Raw genomic sequence first — 24,428 nt, forward strand, 5'->3', positions numbered from 1 at the left:
GAGGTGTAATATTTAACAAAGATGGTTACCTCAGAGTACAACAGGATCTTGATCAGATGGGCCAAAGGGGCTGAGGAGCAAGAGGTGGAGTTTAATTTAGATAAATGTGAGGTGCTGCATTTTGGAAAAGCAAATCAAAGCAGGACTTATACAATTAATGGTAAGGACCTAGGGAGTGTTGCTCAATAAAGAGACCTTGGAGTGCAGGTTCATAATTCCTTAAAAGTAGAATTGCAGATAGATAGGATAGTGAAAAGGCATTTGGTATGCCCTCCTTTATTGGTCAGAGTATTGAGTACAGGAGTTGGGAGGTCATGTTGTGGTTGTACAGGACATTGGTTACACCACTTTTGAATATTGCGTGCAATTCTGGTCTCCTTCCTATCGGAAGGATGTTGTGAAACTTGAAAGGGTTCAGAAAAGATTTACAAGGATGTTGCCAGGATTGGAGAATTTGAGCTATAGGGAGAGGCTGAACAGGCTGGGGCTGTTTTCCCTGGAGTGTTGAGGCTGAGGGGTGACCTTATAGAAGTTTGTAAAATCATGAGGATAGGATAAATAGACCAAGTCCTTTCCCTGAGGTGGGGGAGTCCAGAACAAGAGGGCATAGGTTTAGCATGAGAGGGGAAAGATATAAAAGAGACTTAAGGGGCAACTTTTTCATGCAGAGGGTGGTGTGTTTATGAAATAAGATGCCAGAGGAAGTGGCAGAGGCTGGTACAATTGCAACATTTAAAAGGCATCTGGATAGGTATATGAATAGGGAGGGTTTGGAGGGATATGGAACAAGTGCTGGCAAATAGGACTAGATTGGGTTGGGCTATCTGGTCAGCTGGATGAGTTGGATCGAACGGTATGGGATATGGGCCAAATGTTGGAAAATGGGACTAGGTTAGGTTGTGATACCTGGTTGGAATGGATGGGTTGGGCCAAAAGGTCTGCTTCCATGCTCTACATCTCCATGATTATTTGACTCTATAATTTTAAAACAGTTTTAAAAAGGAAAAGAACATTGACTCAAAATGGCTCCAGCAATCAACTGACCATACTGGTTAGCCACAATTCATTAAATCAATGTGGAATAAACAAAAATTGTCTGACATTTTTATCGAGGAGAAAGTGAGGACTGCAGATGCTGGAGATCAGAGCTGAAAATGTGTTACTGGAAAAGCGCAGCAGATCAGGCAGCATCCAAGGAGCAGGAGAATAGACGTTTCGGGCATAAGCCCTTCTTCAGCCCTTATGCCCGAAACGTCGATTCTCCTGTTCCTTGGATGCTGCCTGACCTGCTGCGCTTTTCCAGCAACACATTTTCAGCTCTGACATTTTTATCGGTCAGGCATTAAGAAATTCCCGTCTCCTATAAATGTTAAATTTCACATATTTGAGGTGAAAGACATTATTACAATTATCAGGCTTGGAAACAATGATTGGAATATAAAAATCAGCTTTTGGCAGAGGACAGGAGATGGAATTTCAACTGTAACAAGGTAAAGGAAGTTAAAAATCACACAACACTTGGTTATAGTCCAACAGGTGTAATTGGAAGCACACTAGCTTTCGGAGCACCGCTCCTTTATCCACCTGATGAAAGCTAGTGTGCTTCCAATTAAACCTGTTGGACTATAACCTACTGTTGTGTGATTTTTAACTTTGTATAGCCCAGTCCAACACCGGCATCTCCAAAAGGTAAGGGAAGTGATTTCTCAGCCTCTGAAGAATGAAAAATGCCCAGTTGTTGAGTTGATTGAAAGGAAACATCAGAACAAGAAAATTTAAAAGACAAGAGAAAGTATTCACCACTGTTGAGGACACTCATCATCAATCAAATAAATTTGATCCCAGATTAAAATCTTTCATATAAATGGACACCCTAAGAATTGTAAACTGTGAATTATTTTATTTCTGTTTTAGAATGGGCACAACCCCTCTTTCACTTTGTACAGGTGCATATTTATGCTTTAATGTTTTGTTTTTTTCAGGGTTAGCCAGATAAATTACTTCCTTCCACTCAAGAAGACATGTGATTTAGATTCTTTTTATTTCTGGAGCACTAGTTAACTTCATTCTAATTAAAATTTGCTAAACCTTGTGTGAAAAAGAATATAAATCTTTGATATTGCTAATGGACGAGATTGACAAGAGGGGAACTGATTTACTCCTGCTCACTTGATTGGAACAGTACAATTTTTGGGAGCTTGTCACGTAAACTTTGGCTGCCACATTTCCAACACTAAAACTCATTTCAAATATACTTGCTTGGATATAATGCACTTTGGGTAAGAAATGCACCATGGTATTTCCATCAATTAATTCTCCACTATCAATGTTACTGTTGATTAGAAACTGAAATGGAGTAGCCATGCAAATACTGTGGCTGTAGGAGCAAGTCAGAAACTAGGAATTCTGTGGCAACTAATTCACCTCCCAACTCCTCAATGTCTATCCATCAACTACAATGCACAAGTCAGAAGTATGATGCAATTTTGTCCACTTGTCTGATTGATACAACTCCATCAACATACAAGAAGCTCAACTCTACTCAGGATAAAGTAGCCTGCTTCATTGGCACACTTTCCAATATTGTAAATATTTAATCCCATCACCACTGGTATACAGTCACAACAGTGTGTAGCATCTACAAGATGCACTGCAGTAACTCACCAATGCTCCTTTGACAGCATCTTCCAAACCCAAAATGTCTATCATCTAGAAGGACAAGGGCAGATCATATAAGGGAAAACAATCATCTGCAACTTTCCCTACAATCCACACAACATTCTGTTGTTCTTTCACTGTTATGGTGTCAAATTCCAGAATTACCTTCCTAACGGTTCTGAGTGTCCCTAAACACCAATACTGCAGCATTTCCAGGTAGCTCACTCTACCTTCTCCAGGATAGATAATAATGGGCAATAAATCTGAGCTGGCAAGTGACCCACACATCCAATGACTACGTATAAAATACCTTTCATTGAAAGACCAGTAGAAAATGTGGTTTTACAACTGGAGGCATAGAATACAAAATTGAAGAAGAAATAGTTAACTTTGTACAAACCACTAAACCACGGTTAGAAACTACATGCAGTTTTGGATGTCGCATTAGTGCAAAGTGGTTGATTTACCCAGATGTTATTTTGGAGGCATGAGGACAGGCTGGACATACTTTCAGAGTGGGTACAGGAAAGATTGTTTCCTCTGGTTGGGGAGTCAGTGCTGAGGAGGTAATCACTTTAAAGTTGTTATTGAAAGACTGAGGATAGCGTTTTGTGAGATGTTATTACACAGAAGGCTGTCAGAGTACAGAATATTTTACCAAGGGGAGGTATGAGGCAAAGATCAATGTATCTTTTAATGAAAAAACTGAATAGTTACTTAAGAAAAAGTAAGAGGACATAAAACTATTGGGATGGAGTGGTAGCAATAGTGTGTAATTGAAGGAGGGCTATAGGAAGAGACAGGAACAGTAGGATCAGTGGGACCAGGACTACAGGGAGACAGCTGGGCAGCCGAGTTAGTTTTGGATTCATGTAAAGTTCTTCAGGAGAGAGCAGGACAGTAGCATCAGTTTGTATAAACCACTACCTAATTGGCTATGCCATTCAGTTTGATATTGATGTAGCAAAGAATTGGCACAAATGCAATGAGCTGACACTCTCCTACTGTTATAAATCCTTAAGGTTCTAAATGGGAAAAAAATCTCTTGTGAAACAAGTTACACAGAGACATTTTAGGTAAACTTTATTTTAACAAAATCAAGTATGTGGGACTATACAGTACATTGTGTTAGCTTAAACGTGCAAATCTTTACATGGATATTGATATAATATGATAACATTCAGACATTAAGGAAGAATATTATTGTGTTACTTTCATATGTTCTCAGTGCTTTGGTGGAGGACCCCGCCCAATCAATTCCACTGCTCATAAATATTGCACTTTACAACAGGCCTATTAAATTTAAGTATTATCTTATTATCTTAGAATAAGGACATTACCATCGCAGTCACTGCACACAATTATTAATCTGGCACTTTTAATGTTTGTGTAAGATTCAGTTCAGCATAATATTAGCTATTTATTATTTAAATTTTCCATTAATTAATCCAGGACAGCTGAGAACATATACAAAATGTACCAACATATTTAACTGGACCAGCCACGTAAATATTGTGACTACAAAAGCAGATCAATGGTTGGGAAGTCTGCAGCAAATAACTCTCCTCCTGACTCCTCAAAGCTTGACCACGATTTACATAGAACAAGTCAGGAGTGTGATGGAATACTCTCCACCTGCCTGAATGAGTGTAGTTCTATGAACCCTTGGGAAGCGGTCATCAACCCAGGACATATCAGCCCACTTGAAGAGCACTCCTTCCATCACTAGCACTCAGTGGCAGCAGTGTGTACCATTTACAAGATGCAGTGTTGCAGATCATAAAGGCTTCTTCACAGCACCTTCCAAACCCACATCTACCACCTTGTAGCAGATGAATGGGGAACACCACCACCTGTAAGTTTTCCTGTCAGGCATCCACTCTGATTTCAAAATATATTGCCATTCTTTCCCTGTTACTGGGTCAAAATCCTTGAATACCCTGCTCAACAGCATTCATGTGTCCCATGTGGACTGCAGTGGTTCAAGATGGCAGCTAGCACCACTTTCTCACTGGGATTAAATGTTGGCTTTGCCAGAAACTCTCACATCAAATGAATGAATAACAAAAAGGTGGATTTATGTACAGTTGCCTCTCAGCCAACACCTAAGCCTCTTCTCTTGCTTCTATGATGATTTTTAAAAACATAAAACAAAGGCGCAAAATTACTTGTGGGTTTGCCCCTGAATTAGGCAAGATCATTATAAAAATGAATTGTCTGATCACAAAAGATGGCAAATGTTGGGGTTGAAATCTCTGCTGGGATTCCTCCAGATTCTTTCTTCACACACTGATCTTCCTAAGTAGCTGTGGCAAGAGATGAGGTAAATGCCCCCTGATCTGTTGAATCTCCAATTGGGAATGCTCAGGCAAGGATGGGGTATATCATTCAGGATGGATCTATGTCAGGCAGTGAAGACAGCGGCGACTTGCACTAACATTCAGGTTCTAAATGTCAGGGTAGTAGAAGGAGTAGAGGGTGAATGATGTAACCTAAATTAAAAGTCTGAGGAGAAAGTGAGCCTGGATAGGAGATGGTAGAGCAGATCTGATTCTTTGGAGATTTCAGTTTGTGTCCTTATTTTCCTTTTTCTGTTTATTGTTTCAGGTCCCTCTTAAGAGGCACAACCGTTCGAATTTCACGTTGCAATGTACTAACAAGTGAAACTCCTCACTCTTGAAATAATTATTAAAAGTGAAGGCTCAAAAACCGTAGGGAGTGCGGAAGGTCTCTCTGAACATCAATTCATCAAGAACGAACCAATAGATTCTCCTCACCCATCAATGATAATGCTTCTATCCCTAAACTGCCTCTCTATTGTTACCTCCCATTCCCTTTTCCAAGCTTTCATTCCACGTGTAAAGAAAAAAGAGCTGGATTTGCCATTGATTAGCTTGAACTTGCCTTTTATTAATCAATTTGAATTTGTTCTCCCTTATCCGGCATTTCTGGTTCAATTTGCAGTCTTTATTTATTTTAACAAACTGTTTAAGATCACTTCTCAGATCTCTCCTTTCAAAACTGTCTTTCCAGTATTTTCATTACTCTGACCGTTTGATGCTCTTAGATATGCACTCCTTCTCTGCTCTGTCTCCAGTGTATGCATGTTGTTCCATTGTCTCCATTACTGGCACATGACACAATGGTCCAAGGTGGGGCTGACTAGAGCATGGTAGAGTTTGATCACAACCAGTGTTGGCCTGTCCTATTTTGGGTAATTTGTCATGAAAAATTAAAACCAGGTAGGAACAATAGAAACAATATAACTAAAATTTTAAAAATCACCTGATTTGTCTTCCAGCTAACAGAAGTAAAATAGGAAACAGTTTGCAACAAGATTGTTCAGAAGTATGAATATTTACTTACACCCATTAATCAATATTTAAACACAGAAACAATCAAATTGATTAAATGCCTTTTAGGATAAAACAGTTAAATAATTTGAATATCTTAGAGGGCTATGTAAACTATGCTGTTCCTAGTTGTAAGTTAGCAGCTGGTCACTGTGTTAGTGGATGGTTCAAGCGACGATGGTTCTATAAATGCCTGTGTTCACACGCCTTTAGAAGTCTTGTGAAAGCTGTCTCCCTGGTGTTTGATTGTGGAATGATTTGTGCTCTCGCTCCCCCAGAAATTCAAACTTTCCCTTACACCTGTGCTCGATTCTTGTGTCGTGATCCTGAGAAGGGCCAGAGATATTTCTGCACTGCCGAGCAGCTGCTCTTCCTGTTTGGAGTGTCCGATAGATCATTGCACGGATAATGGATGGAGCTGAAGATACTGATGAGAACAGCAAAGAACAGGACCACAGCCCCCACAATCCAGATTGCACTGCGATGTCTCAAACACTTCGGGCACAGTCTGTCAATCAGCTCTGAAACTTCTTCAAACTTACTGTGAGAAGGGGAATGAGAGAGATAGATACACAGAGAAGGGGAACAGAGAAATCAAGAGAGGGAAAGATAGACAAAGAGAGATCCAGAAACAAAGAGATGCCAAACACAGATAAAGCAAGACAGAGACAGGCAAGAAGAAAGGAAGACAGGGTGAGGAAACAGATAGACAAATGAAAAAGATAAACACAGAAAAGAGATAGAAGAAAGACAGGATAATGAACGTAGAGGAAGTAAGAGATAGAAAAAAAGAGCGAGAGAGAGAGAGCCAGGGAATGAGTGAAGCAGAAAGAAAGCGATAGAATGATAAAGAAGAACATACAGGCAAAAAAGAGAGGGAGAGAGTAGTAGAATGGAATAAAAGAGACAGAAGAAGACAGGGGGCAGAGGAACGCAGAGCTTGAACAAGAGAAACATTCAGAGGAAGAAAACAAAAGAGAGAGTGAAAAAGATAGTAAAAGGGATAGAGTGTCAGACCAGAGAGCAGTTGATGACAGGGAGATAGAAAATAACAAAGAGATAGAGGGAGAGTGAACATGAGAAAATCAGACAGAGACACAGAGACAAGTAAAGACAGAGAAAAAGAAAATAAAACAAAGTTAGAAATTGGGACAGAGTGGGAGAGGCAGAGTTAAATAGTCAACAAAGTAAAGCATGAGAGACAGAAACAGACAGAGACACCAATTTTTATTACTTGCAAAAGATTAGTGAACATCTTTTCTCAACTCAATCTCTGGAGCAACTCAGGTGTATTTCCCTCTTTGATTTATTGAGCTAGAACTCTGTGCTCACAGACTGAACCCAGAGCCCCTATGGTGCCAAGAGCAAAGGACTGTGTACTTATGTAGCAGTCCTATATGATCAGAGTGACCTGGGATTGCAGAGGAACTGTGGGAAGCTCAGGATTATAATGGCATCTGTGCGCTGACAGAAACAGTGCGACATAAACTAAGCATTTTATGGCCAAAATATGTAAGTGGGAGAATGGGTATATTTTAGAAAGTAAATGAAGTATAAGTTTTTGTTTACAGGAAGTGATGAGACTGGTGTAATCTGTTATCAGACAAAGCAGGGACTTTAATCAGCACTTAGATGTTATCAACATAAAAGTTTCATTATTACTTTACCCAGAAAGTTCCTTCCACAATGCAGCCTTCAATCCAAAGTGAGCTCCCATGTGTACTACTCTGGTGAGTACTCCAAACTAACATCGCTGACATTGCCAGTTATGTAGGCTTGGGATGTATAAAACATGATTGAAACATAACTGAGCTGAGAGGAAATAATTTTCACTTCTGTACGTTTCTTAGAATCATTGTTTTTATTATCCTCCCATCTGGATCCTCAAGCCTGTTACTATTCAATTAGATTAAGACTAACCTGCAGCTTGACTCCATTTACCTGTTTTATTTCTGTTTTCCAGAATATGTTATCAAAATAAAACTTACAGATTTCAGTCTTGAAAGATCCATGCATCCCAAAACTTGCAAATCATCAACAATTTTGTTTTGGGAGGGTGTTCTAAATTTCCACTACTCTGAAAGAGGTGTTTGGTGATATCACTCCTGAATGTCTAAAACAACCTTGGTTCTGAATAATCCCCATCCAGAGGTAAATTGTTTCTATCTTGCATTTTTCAACATTTTGATCCTTTAATTAATTAATATTTTTGATTAAACTGGATATAAGTTCAGTAAATGCAAGCTGTCCTCATAACAGAATGCCCATTTTGTCCAGTATTGTTCTGGTGAATCTGTAATGCAGTCCCTCCAAGACCAGTGTACCCTTCCTGCCAGAACAGTTTCTATAAAGTTTATTTCCATAACAGAGTGGTTCACCAAACCACATGTGAAGGTACACAATTGAATCATATGTATTCACAGATCTTTGAAGGTGACAGGGCAGGAAAAGAGGATGAAGAAAATGCAGGCAAGTGTACAGTACAAAACCAAGGAACCTGTATTAAAATCTATGGATACAACCACTTTTCTTTAAAATTAACTCAAGATATATGGGTGGCGCTGGCAAGGCTGGCATTTCCTACCCATTTCTAATTGCCTTTGACAGCAGTTAAGAGTCAACCACATTGCTGTGGGTCTGGAGGCACATGTAGGCCAGACCAGGTAAAGATGGCAGATTTCCTTCCCTGAAAGACATTAAATGGATTTTTATGACAACTGATAATAATTTCTGTGGTTACCATCAATGAGATAAGCTTAAAATTGAATTTAAATTGCACTAGCTGCCATGTTACCATGTTCTCATGTTCCCAAAGCATCAGCCCAGGCCCCCCGGTCCAGTATTTTCATCACTCCCTCACTGTCACTTCTGGGGATTCAAATCTGGGGTATCAAACACTGAATCTAGGATATTATACCTTGAATGCTTAAAATCAGCTTGTGTAATTTGTGATGTGCCATATTAAACTGGGGACAGAACAATACGTTGGATCGTAATCCCATAAATAATGCAGCAAACCTTCTCGTTAGAATGATGAAAGTTTCAGGAACCCACCTGCATTTCCTTTCTTCTTTGAAGTTGAGTTCTGGTTGTTTCTCTGTATTGTGCTCCTCTACCTTCTCAGGGATGTCATGCAACTCCTTCTGTTCCTGGCTGAGTTGGGCTTTCAAACCTTCTTGGTAACTTGGAGGCAAAAAATGTTTATAAAACTTTGCACAACTTTTACATCACATTGCATTGGCTATAAATACAGATAGGGAATGGTTGTTGTGTGCAGTTTGGGTGCAATGTCCACACAAGCCCACACAATACTCCTGCACCGATATTAGTACACCCCTTTCTCATGCTACTTAGACAACCTATTGGGGAAACTCAGACAAACTGCAGCAGGCAATTCAAAGCTCTGGAGAAGTTTTCACAAGATTAGTCAAATCTAATGGCAAGGGGGTGTGCCCAAACGTAGTGCCCTTTAGTAAGCCAACATTAATCAGTTAAACCAACTCTGCTAGGCTGGATATATCACTCTTGTGCCTGACATTAGGATCTGAAGTATCTGCTCTACTTGGAATTGATAATGACAGGAAACTCTCAGGATTACAGTAGAAGCACTTTAGCTATGCCTTCAAAGCATCTAGTAGCTGTTAAACACCAGAGCAGAAGTTAAGATGTTGGGAAGTGTGTACAAACCTACAAAGTCCTCATCTACCTGTCCCTCCATGCAACACCTGCCTTGCATGTCACAGTGGGTGCAGATTGCACATTGCATTTATCAGCAAGCTTAGAAGCCATCATTCCGGACAGGAAGTAAGTCATCCTTGATTCCAAGGACTGCCTGAAAAGAAGTTTTTAATCTCACCATTCAATGATCATTTCCACTAATATCAAGAGCGAACAAATACAAGTATTTCCATTGATAGCACCTTTAACGCTGTAAAACATTGGACCCAAGATTAATTACAGAGCCATATAATAAATTCTTAGAACAGATGACCAAAATATTGGGCAAAGAGGCAGGCTTAAGGGGCTCCATAAAGGAAGACAGAGAAGTAGAAATGGGGCAAGGTTTAGGGAGAGAATTCCAGAGTTTAAACCCAGCAACTAAAGGAATAGTTGTCAATGGATAAGTGGTTAAAGCAGGGATGCTCAAGCAGCCTGGAATAGAAAAGTGCAAACATCTCTGACTATTATGAAGCTGGAAGAGTTTGGAGCAATTGGGAGAGGTCAGATAGTTAAGGGATTTGAAAAAAATGATAAGAATTTTAAAATCAATGCATTGACTTACTGGGAGCCTTCCTGGAGCAATGAAGGGACAAATAGATGTCTGATTTGGATGTGAATGCTGTACATCAGGAGCTATCAAAGGACTTCCATTATTCCCAAGATTCCATTATGGAGATTTATAGAAAATGCAGCAAGAGAAATAGAACAATGTTGGGACTGAGAATGGTTGACAGGAGAATAAGTTAAACTCCTGAGCTAATAGACAGGAAGCACCTTTTGGGGTTTTACCAACAAGCACTAAGTAAGAAGATCACTAGAATCCTGAATGGACCCAAGGAATGGCTATTGTCATATCTGAGAGTCTGTATTGTCTTTGCAGAGCAATGGGGAGATTCAGCACTCAGCAGCCAACATTTGTGTGGATTGTGAGGGTGGACGCTCTACTAGCATCTATATATTCCACTCCATTCTCTCCAGGCATAAGGGAAATCTTACCCTTTATTGTAAGCTTCCTCTTCAATCTTGGCTTTTGTCTCTGAGCTGGTTATCTCGACCTTGACCGATTGGACTTTGCCTGGAGTAGGACATTCATTCTCCTTATCAGCATTCTGCTTCCCGCTTTATACATAGGAAACAAAGAATTCAGCTTCACTGTTACAGGAAAACGGAAAGAGCAAAAGCTTACCCAGCACTGAACTTGCAGAAAGATATGCATCTTGAGCAGCAGCACTGGATCAGTGACTTATGTCTATGAGTCATAAGGTGCTGAATTAAAGTCTTGTTCCACGGCTTAAGAACAAAAATCAAGTTTGAAGCTTTAATTCAGTACTGAAGGAGTGCTGCACTGCTGGAGATGCCATTCGCAGAAAGACATTAAACTGAGGCATCCAACTGCCTGCTGGGATGGACGTTAAAGATTCTAGTGCACAATTTTGACCATGTCCAGAGAAGCAAAGTGTGGTGATTTGGCCAAAATGTATCCTCAATCAACACCACAAAAGCAGCTTCTCTGATTATTACTGAGTTTAAGATGGAGTTTGATTTATTGTTGTCACAAGAATTGAGATACAGTGAAAAATGTTGTTTTGCATGCTATACAGGCAGGTTGTATCATACAAAGTCCATTAGGGTAGCAGAACAGAGTGCAGAATATGTTACAGCCTCAGAGAGGATGCAGAGAAAGGTCAACACTAAAATTTGAGATATATAAGTTTGAATGCGTATGAACAGATTCAAGAAGAGTTTCTTCCCTGCTATTAACAGACTTTTAATAGACCTCTTCAATGCTAATGCTTATCTCTCTCTGCACCTTCTTGACAGCTGTAAAATCATATCCTGCACTCTGTTCTGTTACCCTGATGCATTTGTGTGGTATAATTTGCCTGCAAAGCACATAAGACAACACTCTGCACTGTACCTTGGTCCACATGACAATAATAAATCAAATCAAAAACCCATCTAGTTCACTCATTTCAAATCTCTTGCCATTCTTACCCTTTATCGGCCTATGTGTAACTCCAGCTCCATAAAAATGTAATTGACACTTAAGCACCCTCTGAAGTGACCAAGCAAGTCATTCAATGTATTCGGCCAGTAGTTCAAGAAAATAAGCCTTCCACCACCTTCCCAAGGAAACTAGGGATGGGCAAGGAATGGTAGCTTTGTCCACGATGCCCACATCTCCAGAAGAAATAAATAATTCTAAAAATTCTTGGATGACATTTAAACATTGTTGATGTACTCACTGTTCAGCGAGAGGAGCCAGTGTCGGACTGGGATACATGTTAATCCCACTGGAGCTGCTGGCATTGAGGCTGCTGGAGCTACTGGGACCGATGGTGGTGGTAGTGACAGTGCTGGAGCTGCTGGCATTGTTAATTGTTTCTGCCTACAAAAGAAGGAAACATAACAAAAGGAAAAGTATTTGTCAACTAGGCTTTTTTGATGAGGCAGTTCAGGAATTTTTTTATGTACATATATATATTTGTTCAGGAATAATAGCTCAGCACTGAGACTTTGGTCACCTGCTGCAAATCTCCAAGGATAAGATTATATCTGCCATTGCCAATCCCTTCAAAGGTGTACACATATATAACATTGTGTTGACTTAGAGAGTTGATATGCTTCATTAAACTATCAGCTGCAGCAGAAAGATGCTGAGCACAGCTATGCTGTACAATGCTGAAAGGATTCCAGTTGAACACAATTAAGATTGCAAGAGATAATGCATCAAAGGTCTTCACAACAACGGTTAGGCTAAATGATATCAGCACACAAAAAGAGAACGTGATGATATATTGTGCTAATATCAGGAAACACTGAAAACACTCAGCAATTTAGACATCATTTCCAGCAATAGAAAAATAGAAAGTCACTGTTTCGAGTCAATAACCCTTTTCCAGAAGGCAAAGCTTCGACCTAAAAGGTTAGCTCTATTTCACTCTCTACAGATGCTGCCAGACCTGGTGATTGTTTAACATTGCCTGTTTTTATTTCAGATTCTCAGCATATGCAGTAATTTTCTTTTAAAATAGATGTGCTTATATTGATTCCAATGTTGTTAAACCTATGAGAATTCAACACAAGCAGTTCCTTCATCACTTGATGCATCTTGCTAAGAATCTCATCAAATGTCCTCTGTCAAAGGATCAGAACAGTGCAGGAAGAGGCAACTCAGCCTATCAGATCAATGACAGTCGGCTGTAGAGCAAATGAGTCAATCCCATTACCCCACTGCGTCCATATGGCCCCATATGTTTATCTTTCTTAATTATCCATTAAATTTTCTTTTGATCAATAGATCACCATAGAAAGCATACTATCCAGGAGCATAACAGTCTGGTATGGCAACTGCTCCACCCAGGACCATAAGAAACTGCAGAAGGTTGTGTGCATAGCCCAGATCATCATGAAAGACAACCTCCCATCCATGGACTCCAACTACACTTCTCATTGCTGTGGAAAGGCTGCCAATATCATCAAAGAGCCTTCCCACCCCGTCCAACCATTTCTGTCAAGCAGAAGATACAGAAGTGTGAACACATGGACCAACAGATTCAAGAACAGCTTCTTCTCTGCTGTTATTAGGCTGCTGAGTGGACTCTCTAACTTCAAATAATGTCGACCTTGCTTTGAACACCTCCTGTGCAGTTGTTAACTTGTATGCCTGCTCTGTGTAAGCACCCTATGGTCTATGTGTCCTTGTTTGCTGTCATCTGCCTACACTGCTCTCAAAACAAAGCTTTTCACTGTACTAAGATACATGTGCCGACAATAAATCAAATCAAATCATAAGGAATTGGAACAGGAGTAGGTCATTCAGCTGAGGTCTATGCTACCATTCAGTAAGGTCACAATAATTTGGATTGTAGCCTTAGCCCATTTTCCTGCCTCCTCCCCATAATGTAGATTAAAAAGCTATAAAGTCATCCTTGAATATGTTCAATAGCTCAGTCTCCTGTACTTTCTGTGGATGAGAATTCCAAAGAATAATAACCCTCCAGAATGAGAAATTCATCCTGTTCACCATCTAAATAAGAGACACTATATCTTTAAACTATGCTTCCTAATTATAGATTGCGCCTAAAAGGGAAATATCTTTGGAGCATTTATTACATTAAGCCCCTTCAAAAACTGACATTTTCAAACTGATCACTGCCCAATCCTAAATGACAATGATTACAGACCCACTTTCCTTTATAAGATATCCCAGCAAGCAAGCCAGTCAACTTTCTCTGAATTCCAGAGTATATACTTCCATAAGTTTGAGATCAAAATTGCACGTATTACTCCAGGTGCAGCCACACCAATGCCCTGTCCAGCTGTAAAAAATTAAATCATCGATTATCTCTTCTTCCACCAACCTCATAAGCAAGAAGTTCCAGGTCATTAACTCCCACTCCACAAAAAGCTCCTTCTCTCATCACCTTGTATCTCATGTTCAAAACCTTAATTCTGCACAAAACTTAGTTTCTTTTGTTCATTCACACAATCCTACATTGTTATCTAGATCAGCATTTATTATTGATTCCTAATTGGCTTTGGGAAAATGGTGATAAAGGTGAGCTGCTTTCTGAAACCAGATATGGTCAGAACCTCAACTGTTATCGCCTCTGTTCTTCTTTAAAATCAGGACTCAGAAAAGGGGATACATCAAGGCCCAATAACCATAACATGGGACAGGAGTGGGATAAGGTTAGGGGTGCAGGTCAGAAGCCACTCTGGGGCCAGTGATTTCTGTCTGTGCTCCTGCTTTCAACATACAAGGGTGCAATCTTCAGGATCCAGTGACTAACCCAACTTCAATCTGCTACTGCTTTCAGAACCACTTTTTAAAATTTCAGTTCTCTTTGCATTCAATTCACCTATATCAGTGCTTTGTCATCATTTGCAAAAAGCAACACTACTTACTCCCCACTGCCATCACACTTTAACTCTTCATAATTAGACATTTCCTTCACCCCCCCATAATCTTCACCTCTTACAATCATTCCTGTACTTTTGAAAATACTAATTAAACCTAATTTTCTTTATGTTGTTTACTAATATGTTTTTCATATTCCAGTAATCTTTGCATATTCATCATGTTATTTACTGTATTGAAAACCCTAACTGAATCATATGTTTCTATTCTAAATATCAAATTAGATTCAAATTTTCCTTTTAATCACAGAGCTCCATTCTATGACACATTCCACCTTTCATTTTTAGGTGCACATTTATATTCATCAGATCAACTTTCAGCTGGTTGTCTTTATGTCAATGTTTCTGTTGGGTTACCCAATTACTCTCACTCACTGCTCTCTCCCTATATAAATCAAAAATGTTCCATTTCATTCATCAAATATTTGAAGATTTCTGTGATATTTCTGTGATTAATCAAAAGCTAATCAGACATGCATTGATGAAAGATCAAAAGCGGAGTAATTAATTTTGAAAATAGCAAAGAAAATAAGGAGTTAATAGTCACAGTCCTTCATTCTTCCACAAACTTCCAATCCTGAACAAGGATTGATCAAAAAACCAACAGCGGCATGATGGCTCAGTGGTTAGCACTGCAGCGCCAGGGACCTGGGTTCAATTCCAGCCTCTGACAACTGTCTGTGTGGAGTTTGCACATTCTCCCAGTGTCTGCATGGGTTGCCTCTGGCTGTTCTGGTTTCCTCCCACAGTCCAATAATGTGCAGGTTAGGTGAATTGGCCATGCTAAATTGCCCATAGTGTTAGGTGCACTAGAAGGAAATGGATCTGGGTGGGTTACTCTTCAGAGGGTTGGTGTGGACTTATTGGGCCAAAGACCCTGTTCCACACTGCATGGAATCTAATCCAATCCAATAAGAGAACATTAAGGCACTTGCAAACTGGGTATGTCATTTCAAAATAGTGAATGTATGACTGTATAGTTTAGTATGACAAATAAGACATGGGGAAGTTGGTTCCAGGAATGCTAAGAATATGTCAACGTTTCTGTTGGGTTACCCAATTACTCTCACTCACTGCTGTCTCCCTACATAAATCAAAAATGTTCCCTTTCATTCATCAAATATTTGAAGATTTCTGTGATCTCTTACCACATGGAGTAGCTGACGTGAATAGCGCAGACACTTTGAAGGTAAAACTAGAGAAGTACATGAGGGAGAAAGGAGTTGAAAGCTATGCTTGTACGGGGAGATGAAATTAGAAAGGAAGATGCTTGTGCAGAGCACAAACAATGGCATGAAACTGTTGGGCCAAATAAACTATTTCTGTAATGTTAATTATATTTAATTCAATGCAACATTTACATTATTTGTTATATGGCTCATACAAGTTGTCACCTTTTCTCTTAAAATCTGATAAGAAGTTGTTGGCTTACCATGGTGACAATGGCAGGCTGCCCAGGAAAGTTAATAAACTTTGGAACCACTGCTACACTGACCCTCCTGCGAGGTACAGTCTGAAAGAAAATATAACATTAATAATATTGAAATGGTTAAACTTGTAACACTGAGCAATACGTCAGCAGGGATGAAATCTTCGGTAAAACTGGGCGCTAACACTTTGGAAAGAAAAGTGAATCATTGACACAGCTGCCCGATGAGCTAATGCTTAAGGACAATTCCACTCCCATTGCTTTTACTCTTCAATTATAAATATTAATATTTTAGTCTGTGACCATGTAAATGGATTACAACCAAGGTGAAAAATTGTCTACCAGGTGGAAAGACGGTGTTGCTATTAGTGAATCACTGTTTAATGCACTGGTGTAAAATTCTCCATCTATTTTACAGGGGCTTTAAACCCTCTTCCGTTTAAATTGATTAATGCTTCTCCTAAAATAGCCAGGCAGAGGAATCAGATAGAAATGTGTTGAGTGTTTTTCATTAATATTACTGGCTGTCACTTCTACACTGAAGTGTCACAGAAGGTAAATCAGCAATGTACTGCCCCTAACAAATTGGAGCACTCACAATGATGTTTTTTTATTTCCAACAATATTTACATTGCCCTTAATTGTGATATTAAAAACTTAGCAACCACACCACTTAGCTAAATGTCAGTGAGTCATGGAACCTTTCTACTGAGCCCCAACCCAGCTTCACTGAAATGAACGTTTCTTTTGATGCGCACTAAACATTGAGCAATAAAGGTACTAAAAAAAAACAGCAATTTTCCTTGAGCAATTTTAGCCAAGGGGACATTTTACAGGACAATGAGAAAGAGTATGAGGACAAAGGACTAATTGGATAGCTCTTTCAAACAGCCAGGACAGATACAAAGGAAACATGGCTCAGGGATGGACAAGACTGGCAGCTTAATGTTCCAGGATACAAATGCTGTAGGAAGGATAGAAAGGGGAGCAAAAGAGGAGTGAGGGTGGCGTTTTTGATAAAGGATAGCATTACTGCTGTACTGAGGGAGGATATTCCTGGGAATATATCCAGGGAAGTTATTTGGGTAGAACTGAGAAATAAGAAATGGATGATCACCTTATTGGGATTGCATAATAGACCCCCTAATAGTCAGTAGGAAATTGAGAAACAAATTTGTAAGGAGATCTCAGTTATCTGTAAGAATACTAGGGTGACTATGGTAGGGGATTTTAACTTTCCAAACATAGCCTGGGACTGCCATAGTGTTAAGGGTTTAGATGGAGAGGAATTCGTTAAGAGTGTACAAGAAAAGTTTCTGATTCAGTATGTGGATGTACCTACTAGAGAAGGTGCAAAACTTGATCTGACCTTGGGAAATAAGGCAGGGCAGGTGATTGAGATGAGTGTGGGGGTGAGCACTTTGGGGTCAGCGACCATAATTCTGTTAGTTTTAAAATAGTGATGGAAAAGGATAGACCAGATCTAAAAGTTGAAGTTCTAAATCGGTGGAAGGCTAATTTTGACAGTATTAGGCTAGAACTTTCAAAGGCTGACAGGGGGCAAAGGTGCGCAGGTAAAGGGTCTGCTGGAAAATGGGAAGCCTTCAAAAATGAGTTAACGAGAATCTAGAGAAAGTATGTTCCTGTCAGGGTGAAAGGAGAGGCTGGTAGGTATAGGGAATGCTGGATAACTGAAGAAATTGAGGTTTTGGTTAAGAAAAAGAAGGAAGCATATGTCAGGTTTAGACAGGACAGATCGAGTGAATCCTTAGAAGAGTATAAAGGCAGTAGGAGTATACTAAGAGTATACTTAAAAGGGAAATCAGGAGGGCAGAAAGGAGACATGAGATAGCTTTGGCAAATAGGGCTAAGGAAAATCCAAAGGGTATTTATACATATATTAAGGACAAAAGGGAAACTAGGGAGAGAATAAGGCCCCTCAAAGACCAGCAAGGCAGCCTATGTGTGGAACGTAGGAGATGAGGGAGTTACTAAATGAGTATTTTGCATCAGTGTTTACTGTGGAGAAGGACATGGAAGATACAGAATGTGGGGAAGAAAATGGTGATATCTTGAAAAATATCCATACTATAGAGGAGGAAGTGCTGGATGTCAGGAAACATGAAAAAGTGAATAAATCCCCAGGACCTGATCAGGTGTGCCCGAGAACTCTGTGGGAAGCTAGAGAAGTGATTGCTGGGCCTCTTGCTGAGATATTTGTATCATCGATAGTCACAGGTGAGGTGCCGGAAGACTGGAGGTTGGCTAACGTGGTGCCATATTTAAGAAAGGTGGTAAGGACAAGCCGGGGAACTATAGATCAGTGAGCCTGACATCAGTGGTTGGCAAGTTGTTGGAGGGAAGTCTGAGGGACAAGATTTGCATGTATTTAGAAAGGCAAGGACTGATTTGGGATAGTCAGCATGGCTTTGTGCATGGGAAATCATGCCTCACAAACTTGATTAAGTGTTTTGAAGAAGTAACAAAGAGGATTGATGAGGGCAGAGCAGTGGATGTGATGTATATGGACTTCATTCAGTAAGATGCTTGACAACGTTCCTCATGGGAGACTGGTTAGCAAAGTTAGATCTCATGGAATACTGGAAGAACTAACTATTTGGATACAGAACTGGCTCAAAGGTAGAAGACAAAAGATGGTGATGGAGGGTTGCTTTTCAGACTGGAGGCCTGTGACCAATGGTGTACCACAAGGATTGGTGCTGAGTCCACTACTTTTCATCACTTATAGAAATGATTTGGATGTGAACATAGGAGGTATAGTTAGTAAGTTTGCAGATGACACCAAAATTGGAGATGTCATTGACAGCGAAGAAGGTTACTTCAGAGCACAATGGGATCTTGATCAGATGGGCCAATGTGCTGAGAAATGGCAGAAGGAGTTTAATTTAGATAAATACAAGGTGCTGCATTTTGGAAAAGCAAATCAGAGCAGGACTTATACACTTAATGATAAGGTCCTAGGGAGTGCTGCTGAACAAAGAGACCTTGGAGTGCAGGTTCATAGTCCCTTGAAAGTAGAGTTGCAGGTAGATAGGATAGTGAAGAAGGCGTTTAGTATACTTTGGTGTATTGGTCAGAGCATTGAGTATAGGAGTTGGAAGGTCATGGTGCGGCTGTACAGGACATTGGTTAAGCCCCTTTTGGAATATTGCATGCAATTCTGGTCCCCTTCCTATCGGAAGGATGTTGTGAAACTTGAAAGGATTCGGAAAAAATTTACAAAGATATTATCATGGTTGGAGGGTTTGAGCTAGAGGGAGCTGCTGAATAGGCTGGGGCTGTTTTCCCTGGAGCGTTGGAGGCTGAGGGGTGATCTTACAGAGGTTTATAAAATCACGAGGGGCATGGATAAGATAAATAGACAGGGTCTCTTCCTTGGGGTGGGTTGTCCAGAACTGGAGGGCATAGGTTTAGGGTGAGAGTGGAAAGATATAAAAGGGACCTAAGGGGAAACCTTTTCATGCAGAGGGTGATACGTGTGTGGAAGGAGCTGCCAGAGGAAGTGGTGAAGGCTGGTACAATTACAGCATCTAAAAGGCATCTGAATGGGTATATGAATATGGGGGACTTGGAGGGATATGGGTCAGGTGCTAGCAAATGGAACTACATTAGGTTGGGATATCTGATCAGTATGAACTAGTTGGACTGAAAGGTCTCTTTTAGTGCTGTGCATCTCTGATTTACCTCCTGTGCTGTTGATTCGTAGTTCATAAAATGTAAAATTATACCATTAACAAAAATTGCTTACAAATACTTAACTCAAATTCTTTCCTATTATCTCTCTGTGCTCAATGCTGGATTCCTACTTTTCACTTTGGAAGCAGCAAGTTTGAGTGGGTCAAAGTGGATTTTAAACACGACCCTCCACCAACAAGAGGTCAACTTGAAAAAAACGAGGAAGAATTTGCATTTATACAGCACCTTTCACAACCTAAGAAATCTTGAAGTCTTTGCCAATGAACTAGTTTTAAATTGTAGTTACTGCAGTTACTGTAGAGAGGTCAGATCATATAATTGACCAGAACGCTAGTTTTGATATTAAGACAGACAGCTGGCTTCAAGGTAATTGTGAAGGATGGCCACAGCTCATGGATCTATTAAGAAAGAGATTAGTTAGTCTGACAGAGGAATCCAAGCCTGTGATTTGTAGAAAAATGGATTAGTCCAACCTCTACCTTAGTGAACATTTGGAGCATTTTACAAATGGGGGCTGTCATATTCACTAGATCATCATTTATCTAAAGACAGAAACATTAAAGGAAGGCCCACCTTATCTCTCTGATTAACATGAAGGATCCTACAACTGCCATTCAAAGAAGTGGGAGAGAGTATCCAGTGGCAACAGTATCCAACAGTAATTGTTAGCAAAAGCATCCAGATGCTCTGTCATTTATTACATTGCCATTTCTAAGAGCTTGTGCATAAATTAGCTGCTGTCTTTCCTGCATCACAACAGTGACTACACTTCAAAAGTACTTCATTGCTATTAGTTCAGGGACATCCTCCTGATTCAATAATACATTTTCTGATACAGTAAAGATTCCTTCTGCTTACTTATCAAACATTTGTAAGTAACAATGAAATTATGTAGATTTTGATAGAGAAACCTTAATTGCTGTAATGGTAGCTGGGTGTTCAATAACTGTTTTAAGGATGGCTAGATACCCAAATGACCTCTTCAACATGAAAATGAACTGGCTTTTGTGTGGTTTGGCGATCCTACCTTTCCCAACGTAAGTGACATTGATCGGGCTGTTCTGGGAACTCCATCATCTGAGAACAAAATACAAAAGAGTCAATTCTTGAAAGTGGGATCAGATATTGTACCTTATCACGGTTGTGGGTATGCTCACTGAGCTGGGAAGTTGATTTGCAGATATTTTGACCTTGTCTAGGTGACAACTTCAGTGCTTTGGAGCCTCCTGTGAAGCGCTGCTGTACTGTGTCTTCTGGAATTTATTTGGTTCCATTTCTGCTGTTTCTGGTTGCCAGTTCCAATTGTTCATTGTAATAGCTGGTATATTGGATCCAGGTGAATGTGCTTCTGGATGGAGTCTGTGGATGAGTGTCACACTTCTAGGAACTCTCTAACTGTCCTCTGTTTAGCTAGTCCTGTAATTGTTGCGTTGTCCCAGTTGAATTTGTGGTCCCTGTCATCTGTGTGTATGGCTAATAGAGACAGTTGGTCATGGCGTTTAGTGGCTAGTTGGTGTTTGTGGATGCATATTGTTAGTTGTCTGCTTGTTTGCCCTATATAGTGTTTTGTGCAGTCTTTACATGGAATCTTGTAAATTATTTTAGTTTTGCACATGATGGGTATATGGTCCTTTCTCCTGGTGAGTTGTTGTCTGAGTATGGCTGTTGGTTTATGGGCTTTCATGATTCAGAATGGTTGGAGAAGTCTGGCTGTCAGTTTGAGATGTTTTTTAATATAAGGTAGCATGGCTAGTGAATTAGGTCGTGGCATGTCCAGGTCACGTTGTTTGTCTGTTAGGCATCTGAGGATGAAGTTGCAGGAGCATCCATTCTTGGTGAAGACTCTATAGCGGTGTTCTTCTTCTTATTCCCTTCGCAGGTCAGGAGTGGTACAGCATGTTGCAGCCCTTTTGAACAGTGTCCTAATGCAGCTTCTCTTGTGTGCATGTGGGTGGTTGCTGTTGTAAATCATGACCTGGTCGATGTGTGTGGTTTTCCTGTACACTTTTGTGGTGCATTCGCCTTTCTATGTTTTTTGTAACATCACATCCAGGAATGGGAGTTGATTGTTGGTTTTCTCCTCTCTCGTAAATCTGATCCCTGTGAGAGTGGTGTTGATAATCTGGTCTGGTGTTCTCAATTTCTGTTCTCTTAATGACAATAAAGTGTCATTTACGTATCTGATCCAGAGTTTGGGTTGGATTTGTGACAAACAAACAATCTCAACACTAAAGAGAGAGAAGCCCTAAAAGCACTCGAAAGCGGACAAGAGCAGAATGATGGTGATCGTGGACAAGACCGAATATATTCAGAAAGCAGAGAAACTACTTGCAGATACTGACACCTACCTCCAGAGGGAGTTTGACCCCACACCACAGCTAACCATGAGAATAATAAACAATACACTAAGGAACTTTAAAAAAAACAGATTAATAACCAGGACTGACCAACAAAGGATGAAACCAGAAAGCAACAACACTCAAAGTTTTTATAGATTACCCAAAGTATACAAACCAGACATACCATTCAGACCCATTGTGGCATTGCTGGAAATGCCATTGCATAAAAAGAACTCCAACAAAAACTAAAACACCAGCAGATCCAAACACTCCATACAATCACCACAGGAATTCCTAGACAACATCAAGAGCATAGACTTAGACAAGGACAAAGCAATGGTCTCATTTGATGAAACGGCACTATTAACCTCAAATGACAAAACTCTAGCCAGAGAGTCAAAAGCCAACCTCCTGGACAGGCAGAACAGACAACATGATGGGAAACCTATTAACAAGGACTGCATGCTTGATGACACACTTCACATTCCACAACTAAATATACAAACAGATCAATGGAACACCTATGGGCTGCCCCATCTCTGGGATCATAGCAGAAGCAGTGATGCAAAGATTGGAATGAACAGTCCTCCCACAAATCCAACCCAAACTCTGGATCAGATACATAGATAACACTTTTGTTATCATTAAGAGAACATAAATCAAGAACGCACACCAGATCATCAACACCATTCTCACAGGGATCAAATTTACGAGAGGAGGAAGCCAACAATCAACTCCCATTCTTGGATGTGAGGGTACAAAGAACATAGTACGGTGAATGCACCACAAAAGTGTACGGGAAAGCCACACATACTGATCAGGTCCTGCACTACAATAGCAACCACCCACATACATTCAAGAGAAGCTGCATTAGGACACTGTTCAAAAGGACTGCAACACGCTGTACCACTCCTCACCTACAAAGCGAATAAGAAGAACAACACCTCTATAGAGTCTTCACCAAGGATTGATATCCCCGCAACTTCATCCACAGATGCCTCACAGACAAACATGACGAGGACATGCCACAACCTAACTGATGAGCCATGCTACCTTACATTAAAAACATCTTGAACTGACAGCCAGATTTCTCCAAACATTCTGAATCATGAGATCCCATAAACCAACAGCCATGCTCAGACAATTCACTGGGACAAAAGACCCTATACCCATCATGTGCAAGACTAACATAATTTACAAGGTTGTGTGTAAAGACTGCACAAAACACTATATAGGGCAAACAGACAACTAACAATCTGCATCCACAAACACCAACTAGCCACTAAACAACACGACCAGCTGTCTCTTGTAGCCGTATACACAGATGGTTGGGACAATACAACAACCATAGGACAAGCTAAACAGAGGACTACCAGAGAATTCCTAGAAGCCTGGCACTCAGCCACGGACTCTATCAACAAGCACATTCACCTGGACCCAATACACCCAGCCACTACAACCAACAACCTGAACCAACAACCTGAACCAGCAATCGGAAGCAGAAGAAATTGAACCAAATAAATTCCAGAAGACACAGTACAGCAGCGCTTCACAGGATGCTCCACAGTACTGAAGTTGTCACCTAGACAGGGGACAAAATGTCTGCAAATCAACTTCCCAGCTCAACGAACATACTCACAACCACAACAACAGGCACCCGAGCTACAAATCTTTACACAAATATTGTACCTTGAAATTTTCTCTCATTGCCAGTTATATAAATTTTAATATTCGCATTAATTTTCAAGATCTAAATCTGTTTAGACCTAAATATATTGATTCTGGATTGTACACTGAAACATCAGCACTATGTACACCTTTTTCCCAATCAGACAGGAAAATGGGGAGCCTTCTGCCTATTGTATCCATGCAGACTCTTTGAAAGTTCTGCTCCCTGTCTTCTTTCCCTCGTAGTCCTGCCAATTCCAAAAAGGACAATGCAGCAAGTGAGAGATAGAAACACAAATAGAGTTGAGTGGCCTGAATGTCATAGGCTGGATACCAGTTCTCGGGTACTGTTTATTAAACCATCTAGTCACCGAACACTGAACTCCCTTTCATTATAGGCCTTTAAAGAAACTATGATTGAATTTATCTGAATCACATTGTATCAGTGAGGATAATACATTCCAAAGAAATAATTCATGGACTCAACTATTGCAACTGGGTAAAAAAATGTTGAAGATTTGAGAAAGTCAGGGCAATTGTTTTTAGAAAGGAAGGTTGAGGAGATTTAATGGAGGTGTTTAAAATCACGAATGGATGTGATAGACTGAGTAAGGAGAAACT

The 24,428-nt window shown here is 40.1% G+C and overlaps 1 protein-coding gene across 3 annotated transcripts in view; it reads right to left on the reverse strand.

Annotated features, from left to right (window-relative positions):
* Positions 1–1,626: 1,626 nt before the first annotated feature.
* mrvi1 (murine retrovirus integration site 1 homolog) overlaps positions 1,627–24,428 on the reverse strand; it is a 118,246-nt gene continuing 95,444 nt past the window's right edge. Inside the window, exons 19-24 of one of the 3 annotated variants that reach the window (XM_072592464.1) lie at positions 20,828–20,877; positions 16,087–16,167; positions 11,978–12,120; positions 10,728–10,850; positions 9,066–9,194; positions 1,627–6,552 (exon numbers count right to left, since the gene is read on the reverse strand). In XM_072592464.1, coding sequence (XP_072448565.1) covers positions 6,306–6,552; positions 9,066–9,194; positions 10,728–10,850; positions 11,978–12,120; positions 16,087–16,167; positions 20,828–20,877 — 773 coding nt within the window. In that variant the 3' untranslated portion in view covers positions 1,627–6,305. Of the gene's footprint in view, positions 8,698–9,065; positions 9,195–10,727; positions 10,851–11,977; positions 12,121–16,086; positions 16,168–20,827; positions 20,878–24,428 lie in introns of all 3 variants that reach the window. The other 2 variants (XM_072592466.1, XM_072592465.1) reach the window with 2 other exon arrangements.

Source organism: Chiloscyllium punctatum, chromosome 22 (assembly GCF_047496795.1).
Source record: "Chiloscyllium punctatum isolate Juve2018m chromosome 22, sChiPun1.3, whole genome shotgun sequence".
In the NCBI taxonomy this organism is placed as follows: Eukaryota; Metazoa; Chordata; class Chondrichthyes; order Orectolobiformes; family Hemiscylliidae; genus Chiloscyllium; species Chiloscyllium punctatum.